Genomic DNA, 11,079 nt, shown 5'->3' with positions numbered 1-11,079 from the left:
GGAGACTGTGGTTGAAAGTGTCAAAAGAGGGATCAAGGGGGATAAGGTATGAAAAAAGGGCCATCAGGTTGGGTTAAGTGGTCGTTTGAAGGAGCAGTTTCAGGAAGGTGATGGGGTCGCCAAGGGGTGGCAGCGAGAGTAGCTTGTGAGGAAGATATTGGGCATAGATGGCCTTTTGGAGAAGCATAGCAGTAAGGGGAAGATAGAGATGAGATGGTGGTGGGATGGGCTAGAAGGGTCCAGAGGTTTGGATTGGAGAGATTTGGGAATATTTGTAGGTAGATGGGAAGAAGCCTCTCTGGCCCTCCGCTTTCTCATCTGTAAAACAAAGGGGCTGGAACAGATGACAACTAGGAGTCTGCCAGAGTGAAAGTTGCAGAGAGGCAGATTTATGTTTAATTGCAGGGAAAACTTTCTAGCAATGAAAGCTGTCCCCAAGCTTAATGGGCTGTCGCTTGGGGAGGCAGAGGGTGACACCAGAATTGGGGCGCTGGCAAACACTTCTTGGGCTGCCTTCAGGGTACCCTGTTACTGGTCTGCTCTCTTCCCCTCCTCCACCCCACTCTGGGCTCCCAGGGGGCTGGGGCGTGGTTGGAAGGCGCCCCAGGGTGAAACAGACAAAGGCTGCCCCGCCCCTTCCCTCCCTTCTCCCTGCCCCCAGCCCCACCCGCGGGCTCTCTGCCGCAGTAAAGTCACACTGCTGAATCAGGCCCTGGCCACTGCCTTCTCCTCCAATCACGGCCGGCCCGGCCCCGGCCCCAGCTCCAGCCCACCCGTTGCGGCTCCTGCCCAGCCTCTGAGGAGCCTTCTCTTTGCAGTATTTCTCTCATCCCCGCCCATCTCCAATCAGTGCCGTCCTCACCCCTCCCCTCTCCTGTCCCGCTCCGCCTCGCGCCAGCCACCCACTCTCTAGGCCCGCCCCGCGCCTGCCGCGCTCCGGCCGCGCGCTGCGTGTGCGTCTGCCCTGTGCGTGCGCGTGCGCGTGGGCGCGCAGAGGGCTGGCTCTGCTCTTCGGGAATCTCGTCTGCTCCGGCCGCCTGCGCCTCCCCCTCCTCTCTGGGAGTCGGCTCTCTCCTCTCTCCCGTGTCCTAGCGCGCCTCCTGGTCCTCTCGGGCCCCCCCCCTCCTCCATCTGCCCCTCGCCACTTGCTCTCCAGCCATGTTCTGCGGGGCTTCAGCGCGCTTCCTAGTCCTAGCTTTCACCTCGGCCTTCCTGCTGAACGGAGGAGGTAAGGCTGGCCTGCGGCCTTCTGGGGTGGGGGGGAAGGGGGACCTAGAGAAAGAGGTGTCCCCTTCCCCCAGCCGCCGGGCCTGCGTGACGTCGGCTTGGCAGGTGCTAGCCGGGCTTGGCCCGAGGGGGGAGGGGCGGGTTCGGGCCGCTGCCTTGGGCTCAGCTCAGCTTCCCCTCCAGATCGTGGGCACTTCTGGCAGCCCGACCCGAGACCCTACCAGAGGGCGAGACTCAATTCGGACTTGGTTAGCCAGCAAGGAGGGAGGGAACGAGTTAGCTAGCCTGGCAAGTTGTCGGGCAGCCACCTTTGGGGCATCGCACCTGGGGGTTTTCGAGGGAGGGGTCGGGAGGAGGATCTGCCTTAGCCCAACTCTTGTACTTTGGCCTAAGTGAACGAGTGAGTGGGTGGGATGCCTGTGACTTTTATTTGTCTCCTCAAAGTTTGCCATGCTTTGCCACACTGCCCTGCTAACAGGGGTTTTGGGGGTAGCCACGTTGGAAACCCTTGCTTTGAGCATCCAGGTGTTTTCCCAGCTGCAGAGGAATGGCCTGCGCACTGTATGCGAAAGTCAATGCTTTTGCTGCTGAGCAGCTCGGGACACCTGTTTCAGCAGATTTGTGTCATTGTTTAGCCGATGGGAGGAGAATGCACCAGACTGAACTGTGCTCTTTTTCTGGAGCTAAAGCATTGTCCTTTCTGTTTATGGTGCCACACATGTGGAAGTTCAGTCGTTGCGCTCATAATGGCAGCAGGATGAAAGCTGTTTGAAGAATGGAGGAATCCCGGGGAACCCAACGGCTTTTTTTCCTGCCAAATCGACCCTTTCACGTTTTAAATGCATACAGCCTATTGAAGAAGGGGCTGAGGACTGTAATTACCAAATTCCAGACTGGTTTTCATAACCATAGGGCTTAAACCATTAGGGTTGGGAGCTAGAGAAGCGGGCACAGGGCGTTTTAAACTAGAAGTTCATAGGTTTAGAGATGCAAATGACCATTTAGTTCAGTCGTCTCATTTTAAGGAGGCCCAGAGAAGTGAAGTCATTTACACAAGGTCACATTGGTAATAAGTGGCATAGTAGAGGATTCAGATTTGGGTTCCCTGACTCCATATTAAGGCTTGTTGTGCCTTTGCAGGAAAAATAGGACTGATCATTTTTGCCTTTTTACTCAATTGGAAAGCATTTTTCCTGATTGGAGACCATACTACTAAAGTAGTCTGCCAAAGTGGCCTTAGGTAGAGAAAAGATTGACTCGTATGTATGTACAGATAGGCAGAGACTATTCAGTTTTGGGCTTTCTTGTCAGACTTTGCCAAGTTCCTCTGGGCCCAGTGAGGTCACAGATATTAGAAGCTAAAGAATTCCTATTGGTTGTTTTTGAACTTGAACTCTCTAAACTGCTCTATTGAAATAAAAATGCAGCTTAATAAATGCTTGCTGGATCAAATGATCTTAAAGGTTTTGTCCAGCTGTAAGGATCTTTGATCAGATTTGTGAACTTTATTTGTAATTGACTTGGCAAAGACCTCAGTTTACCACAAAAATTATCCAGAAGCCTGTGTTGTTGTGCCTCAGAGTAATTTCATGTTTAGGCCTAATTTTCAGAAGTTGAGATGAGAATTCCAATAGGACTCAATTCTCAAGTGATTACTGAAGCCAGTCACAAAGAGAATAACCATACGATTTAAAATCCTGTCAGGGCCTCAGCATGTGGAAACTCGGTTTCAGGTTCTTCAGACTTCAAAGCGAAGGAGAAACCATTCCTTTTTTGGACTATAATTATGGATGGTAATTATCAATTCATTGTGTTATTAGTTTTGGAAGTCCTTTGAGGACAAATTACCAAGCTCTAGTGGAGGCCTTGAGCGCATTTAGGGTTAGGATTTACCAGGGACAGGTTCTGGTTAGGGATTTTGGGAGCTGAAGTTCAGATGTAGGATGTATCCCTGCTTACTTTATTTATTGCATATTTTGAAAGAATGAAGTGTTTCTCATGAAGGAGATATCTAGAAATCTGTGGATTTACATACTTTTTTTAAGGACTAAAATTTTAACTCCTTTGGGTAGACATTTCTAAAATATATGATATACTCTGCTTTCTTAAATAGAGTGTACATATTTCAATACTTTAAAAGATACAGGATTTTATTAATGCATGTTATACCCCTTTCATGCTTTAGTCTTTTATACGAAACTAGCTCTACATTTCATACTGCTTGCTTTTTAAAAAAGTGTGTAATCATTTGAAATATTGCTTTCAAAACTCCTGCTTGTTGGTGCTTCCTTCAGAACTTTCTTCTGTCCTTTTCTGTTCATTAAAAAAAAAAATCCCCATTTAAATGATTATTAAAAAAATTCCCATTGGTAATACTCCACCCCCCTCCTCCCACCAATTAAAAACTTATAGAAGAAAAAAAAAACCCTCCTAAGAATTAAGCGTAAACAAACCATGTCCCAAAATCTATGTCTCTGCACCTTGGGTCTTTCATTTTTCTGTCAGTAGGTGGGTAATGTGCTTCACCATCAGTCCTCTGGAGATATGAATTGTCGTTGATCAGAGTTCTTCAACTTTTCAAAGTTTTTATTTTAATACTACTCTGTTCTATATATGGGTTTTCCTACCTCTGTGCCTTAGTCCAGAGGTGTCAGACATTCCAGCCTGATTAAAATATAATTGGGAAATAATTAACAAAATAAAAAAATATAATAGAACATAGATAATGTTAATATGTGGTTTTCTAAGTCAGTATGTAGCCCATGGGGATCCTTATGTATGGTCTAGTGGCCCTCTTTTCTATTTGGGTTTGCCAGCATTGCCTTAGTCTGTTCTCTGTTCTACCTGGAATGTTCTGCCTCCCCCTTCTCCTCCTACCTGTCCTTGAAGAACCAGCTCATATTCAATCATTCTTCATGATGTCTTCCCTGCTAACTCTAGTCAGGTATGCCTTTTCCTGCCTTGGACATGGTGTAGCATTTTGTTTGTGTAGTTATGTGTCATTTTATATTGGAGTTTTGTGTGTGCCATTTCCTTGTCTGCTATAGCGTATGCTGCTGAAGGGTGTGTGACCGGTATTTTCAAGTAGAGGTACCTAATGTTTGTGGAAGAGAATTCGTTGATAATCCAAAAGCTCAAGAAGAGAAAGGCAAACTCTTCTGTCTTCACTTCAGTCTTGGTTTTGGCTTTGCAAACCAGGGAACTGGATTCAGCAAAATATGAATTTGATATATTAATATAGTGACTGGAAATCTGATGATCTGTAAGTCAAAATCTGTCCTCTGGAGACTAACCTGGTCTCTCCGAGCTTCACTGGCTTAGTCCTTGTACAACAGAGGATGCTGAGTGCTATTTACAATTTTTAAAAATTGATATAAGCAAAAATAACTGATGTAGAAAATGTATAATGGCATTTTTTCCTCATCCCACATCCTGTCTCTTTGCTGAAAGGAGGCATGTATGTTTCATTATCTGTTCTTTAGGATCAAAATTGGCTATTATGATTATTCAGAGCATGACTTTTTAAATGTTCTTTTCATTTACTGTATTATAGTGATTATGTATATTATTGTTTTGGTTCTGATTGTACTTTACATCAGTTCAGACAAATCTTCTCCTGTTTCTCCTAATTTACTTCAGGAAGTATTGATTAAGCATCAGCTATGAACTAGGCCTTGTGTTAGACCTTGGGGAATTGTTGTTGTTGTTGTATCTGTAATTTCCTAGAGATCTTGGTGAGGAACTTCCCTTGCCAAGGCAGATTGGCACATTCATGAAGCTTAAAGTCTTAGAGAGTTTACTAGGGCGACTGAGAGATGGTACCGTGCCTACTTCTTGATAGACTATGCAGTGTCATACTGGGTCTCTGGGCTCTGAGTTTACAAAGAAGAAAAAGCTCTTGATCTCAAAGAGCTTACATTCTATTTGGGTAGGAGGGAATAACGTGTACACATATAAATAATCTAGAATACATGCAAAATAAATAGTAGAGTCATTAGGGGTGAGGAAGTGGAGTGTTGACGATGGAAAGAATCCGGAAAAGCCTCTTGTAGAAGATGGCTCTTAAGCTCATCCTTGAAGGGAGCTAGGAGTTTCACAAGGTAAAGGTGAGGAAGGGCTTACATTCCCAGCATGGGGATACAGGCTGTGCAAAGTCATGGAGGCAGGAAATGGAATTGTGTACTGGGAACAAATAGACAGAAGCATAGAGTTCTTGGGGAGAATACTGTGTAATCAGTCTGGAAAGGTAGTTTGGAGCCAGACTGGGAAAGGCTTTTCTTGCTAAAGAAAGTACTTCACATTTTATCCTAGTTGCAGGTAGGGAGCCACTAGAACGTTTTGAGCAGGAAAAAGTAACCTATTTAGACACATGCTTTAGGAATTTCAATTTGGCAGCTACAGGGAGTAGTAGCCTTTGAAAAGAGAAAAGATTGGCTGCAGAGAGATCAATTAAAAAGCTAATGCAGTAGTTAGGTGAGAGGTGATGAACCACCTGAATTGGCTCAGTGAGGGTATAAAAGGGGTTGGATGTAAGAGATGCTGATGCAGAATCAGTAGATTTGGCATCTGTTGTTATATTGGAGTGGGTTAGTGACAATAGAGTACTCTCTCTACTTCATATTTTTTTGTACATATTTCATATTTCCTTATATATGCTTATGTTATTCTCCCCCCTCCCCCAGTAAAATGTAAACTCTTTTAGAGTAGGGATTATTTGGTTTTTGTCTCTGTATACCTGGCATAGTACCTGGCACGTGGGTACTTAATGTTTGTTGAATGAATAAAGAATATCCCTGCCCTCAACAGAAATAGAGAATGGGGGGGAGGCGAAGGGCTAGGTTTAGGGGGAAAGGTCATGTGTTCTGTTTTTTTGGACATGTTGAGTCTGAAATGCTTATGGAACATTTAGGTAGAGCTGTTCAGCAGGATGTTGGAGATGTGGGATTGGAGCTCAGGAGAGAGAAGAGGGCTAGATATAGAGATATGGAGGTTCTCTGCAAATTCCTTGTATTCCGTATTTCTTATTGAACAATAATCTATTACATGCATAGAGCACAGTGTATTCAGCATTTCCCAACCAATTGGTAGCTACTTTGTTTCCAGTTCTCTGTTACTACAAAAAGTGTTGCTATGAGTACATGTGTATGTATGTATGTATCCATATACATAGATATATATATGGCTTTGAAATCTTGAATTGAAACCAACCTTTTTTTCTTGGTATCTCAGAGCTATTGTTAGGAACTTCAGTAGTTTGTTATAATATAATGTCTCATGGGGCTGTGGAGGTATGTATGTATTCATATGTGTGTATGTGTGTACACACACACACACACACACACACACACACACACAGTTATCCCTTCCACATTGCAACTTTTCCCATTGTGGCTTCAATATATCTTGGGTTAGCATAAGAAATTACTATAGTATTTTGTATTTTTTAAATGTCTTTTTCATATAGTATTTTTACTGAACATTTACCTACATGTAACTTATGACCAAATACTTAACCCAGATTTTACAGTAAGATACTGTAAACATCCCATAAAAGAAAAAGAAAAAAATCAGACTTCTCCCCTACAAAGGGAGGACTGTAGATTTTCTAGATTTGGGGGGGGGGGGGGGTCGCCACACCCCTAACCCTCAGATGTGGAAGGGATAACTATAGCCTTGTCCTGTACCCTGAAATGGCGTCAGATTACTGCACTCAATTCCTGTCATCTTTTCATATTTCACTTTGTTCCTTTGTCTTCATTCTTGCTACTGTGGGCTGAGAAATCAAATTGAGCAAATCACTTCACATCTCTGGGCCTCATTTCCTCATCTGTAAAATGAGGGGGTTGCACAAGATCACTTCTAAGATCCCTTCTAAGATCCCGTCCTACTTTTAAAATATGATCCTGTAATAAAGATTGTTGCAAGTGTGTGTAAAATGTGTGTGTTCATCCTTTGTTGCCGAAGAAGACCATGCCATCAGAGAAATGATGACATGACTTGCACTTGACTTTGTTTTGAGTGAGGGAGGGCTGTGCAGGTCACCAGCCTCACTTCTCCTCCAGAGCCATCTGAATCCAGTGACCAGATATTCCTCAGGATGACTGGAGATGACCCAGGATGAGGCAGTTGGGGTTAAGTGACTTGCCCAATGAGTGTCAAGTGTCTGAGGTGAGATTTGAGCTCAGGTCCTCCTGACTCCTGCATGGGTGCTCTATCTACTGCACCACCTAGCTGCCCGTGTGTAAAATAAGGTTCTGAGCAAGGACCTGAGAGGCTTTTTAGATAAGCAAAATACCTGAGTATTTGAACTCCTTGTTGGTCTGTTAGACACTTTTTTTCTCTTATTTGTTCATTGATTTTTATCAGGTTTTCTGCTCTACCACGAAGTGAGGGCAGAGTTACTTGGCTTATCTATGCACATGAGGTGGCCTATTGGGTCTTTCCTATCTCTGGTTTTCTTTCTTTCCTAATTTCCTGTTACAGATGTTATAAATCACATATCTTTGGACCAGATGGAGTTTAGGGTTTATTTAAATTGGTTTTTTCTCATCATCATCTGAATTCAGTCTCTTACATGATTGGTTAATTATTATAAAAGTATCAATGATTGATACTGTCATTGTGGTTTGCAGAAAAGAAGGCTGGAGCCAGATTGTGATGAATGTACTGTTTCTTGGAGGAGCTGACAGCGTATTCTTAACCCCAGTAGGACTGCTTTGAGTTGTGTTACTAACAGTGGGAATGGGTTTGTCCTAGGCTGTTCATGTTTTTATTTGGCCATCCCCCTGGTGCCCCAAAATTCCCCATTTGGGAGATGGCTTTTGAAGATTAGGAGAAGTGTCTGTGGGCTGAGCAACAATTTATGTACCTTGTGAGTAGCATTATATAGTGGAAAAAGTGCAGAACTTGGAGTCAGGCAATCTGGGTTTGAGTTCTGACCAAGACCATACTTAGCTGTGTGACCAGGGCAAGTATCAACCTCTCGAACTTTACTGTCCACACCTGTAAATCATTTGTCCTACCTACTTTATTTGATTATTAGGAAGGTGCTTTGCAGTTCTTAAAGTGCTGTAGAAATGTGAATTGGTTAGTAGTTTATTCACTTTGCATTATGGGGTGGGCACATGCATGAATGTGTTTGGATTACCTCTGTTGTGCTTATCCTGAAGACATGATGCCACCTTCAGGTAACATTCATATATTCTAAAGGGATGAACCAGCATGGATCTTTGGCATTCCTGGGTAGCCTTATTCTGAATTACTTTTCCAGATTATTGGCTCCATCCCTCTATGAAAAGAATAATTCTGATGTAAAATTGACTAGGATGCAAGTAATACCAAGTCCCAGCTAAGTACTCATTATCATGATGACTCTTGTCAGTGCAGGATAGTGCAAAAGAACACTGGATTCAGAGCAATGAGGTTTGGGTTCCACAGTGGTGATTTTGCTGTTTCATTGGAATGATGTGAGGAGCAAACTGTACTAGCTCACAGCTGGCACTTCTGTAGCAGTTTAAGGCTTACTTTTTTATATTTCTGAGACTTGATGGCTTTTAAAGAACTTTCCTCATAGAACTCTGTGATGTAGGTAGTGTCAGTAATGATGTCAGTGTTCCAGAGAGCGAAATGACTTGGGCCTGGTGATACAGCTTTGGTTGGTCTTCTGACTAATTCTGTTGTTCTTTCCTTTTACAAATGTTCACAGCTTTAGGTCTGAAAGAGATCTTAGAGGTCATCTGATCCAACCTCCCAGGGCAGTTAGGCGGCACTGCAATGGATAGAATTGGGAAGACTCACTTTCCTAAATTCAAATCCAACCTCATACACTACCTAGCTCTGTGACCCTGGGCAAGTCATTTCTGCCCGCTCTATTTGCCTCAGTTTCCTCATCTGTAAAATGAGCTGGAGAAGGAAATGGCAAATACACTCCAGTATCTTTGCCAAGAGAACACAGACTCAAGAAGTTATCCAACCTCCTTATTCAACAGATGAGGAAATTGGGGCTCAGAGAGACTAAGTGACTCGGCCTGACATCATACAGCCAGTAAGAGGCCAGCTAGGTTAGGGTTTCATCTGGCTTGGGAAAGTACTTTGGCTGTCACAGTGTAAGAGATTGTTGTTAAATTCATAGTAGCCTCGAAACCAGTCGGAGTGTTTCTAATTTAGACCTTCTCTAATCGATCCTCCACTTCCTCAATGCATCTATGATCTAATCTTTTCAGGAATTCCCTCCTGTGATGCAGAACTCTAGCCATCCTTGCCTGCCTGTTCTGTGTGACACCGCTCCATGACCTCCTGAAAGTTTGCTACAGGGTTCTTACCCACTGTACTGGAGGCCTTCCTCTCTTTTCCCCAAATCTTGAGACTGTCAGTAGAGTACTCTGGTCATCCACCTGTCATCCTTCACCTTTTTGATGCGATGAGCTCATCTTCTTTTTTTGTCATTTATTCTTGATGATATAATTTACTCCTGCTCTCTTTAGAGTTCCTTGTTAGATATGTATTACTGTCTGCTCATCTACTTTTCTATTGCTCTTTTTGTGATGCTTATCTTTAGTTCCTTGGAGACAAAAGCATTTCTGGTCTCACTACCATAGAGCACTACCAGTAAAATATTTGTATTGAAAAGGTGGGCCTTTATTGTTATGGGAAGCTTGGCACCATTAAAAATGTCCTGCAATCCCCCCAAAGTAATCCAACCCTTTCTTCTCTTTTTCAAATCTGAGTCTAGCTTGTCTGTACTATTTATCGTGTGTGTGTGTGTGTGTATGTGTATGATGCGTATGATGTATATCATAGATATAGAGATAGAAATATATATCATATGCATCATACACACACACACACACACATACACTCACACACATTATAACATGCCCATACAGATACATGTTGAAATTTGGACAATTGTTGTTTTTCATTTGTTGGTCTTTCCTGTGTGATGGACAGGCCAAACTCCTTTGAGTGATTACAGATCTCTTCCAGGAGACTCTGTAAGATCTTGGGGCTTGATGCAATTGACAAAATGTTGTCTCTAAACAGAAGCATCTGGAGGAATTCACCATCCACAGGGAATCCTTCCTTCATCTTGGCTCTGCGCCGGATCTTCATCATAGGGGCAAATAATTTTAGTAAGCATACATCTCCCTGTTTTATGTCTCAAATAATGTTTAATTTTAGAGGGTTGTTGGTCATTTTTGTTCTTTATGTCTTCCAAAGAATTGTAAAAATTCTGAATGATCTTGATATGTTATAGGGGTCTTAAAAGATGAATATTTTTGTTGTATGGAGCTGAATGCTTTTTTTTATAATCATCAATAAGCACAACAATATCTTTTATTCTCTGCATCATTTAATCAATTATGACATAGTCAAGTTGTGGCCTATTGTTGAATATCACTTGCAGCAAAAGCCTACTTTTCCTCTACTAATACCCTCTGAGGATGCCTTCAGTTTGTGTAAAGATGACCCTAAAAGATTTTTCATAGATGGGAGAATAGGCAAACAGGCTGGTGGTTATTGGTGTTTCCTTGGTCACCCTTTTGGGCATTAATTAGGTCTGAGGGTTTTTTTTTCTCCTTCAGATAACTTGTATATTGGTCCTGAATGCTCTCACAATTGCATGTTCTTTTCTGTATGTACTTGATCCAATCTACTAACTTCTTCCATCTTTGTTCTCTTTAGTATCATTTCTACTAACTCTGTAAGTAACCTAGGGGTGTGTGATAATAAGCTTGTTGAAGTGATTTTTTGCACATTTTTTCCATTTTCCTTTTCTTTGTAGTCCTTTCCATTTTTATCCTTGAATGCCCTTATGATGATGTCTTTGCTTAGCTGGTGTTCTTGCCAAAG

The 11,079-nt window shown here is 42.8% G+C and overlaps 1 protein-coding gene across 3 annotated transcripts in view; it reads left to right on the top strand.

Annotated features, from left to right (window-relative positions):
* The first annotated feature begins 896 nt into the window (after window positions 1-896).
* Window positions 897-11,079, top strand: part of CD99L2 (CD99 molecule like 2) — a 123,673-nt gene continuing 113,490 nt past the window's right edge. For 2 of the 3 annotated variants that reach the window (XM_072627091.1, XM_072627090.1), the window contains exon 1: window positions 962-1,228. In XM_072627091.1, the coding sequence (XP_072483192.1) occupies window positions 1,159-1,228 (70 nt within the window). In that variant the 5' untranslated portion in view covers window positions 962-1,158. Of the gene's footprint in view, window positions 1,229-11,079 lie in introns of all 3 variants that reach the window. The other variant, XM_072627089.1, reaches the window with a different exon arrangement.

Source organism: Notamacropus eugenii, chromosome X (genome assembly GCF_028372415.1).
Source record: "Notamacropus eugenii isolate mMacEug1 chromosome X, mMacEug1.pri_v2, whole genome shotgun sequence".
In the NCBI taxonomy this organism is placed as follows: Eukaryota; Metazoa; Chordata; class Mammalia; order Diprotodontia; family Macropodidae; genus Notamacropus; species Notamacropus eugenii.
The sequence above is the reverse complement of the archived record's forward strand: the minus strand, read 5'-3'. Positions and strand labels throughout refer to the sequence as shown.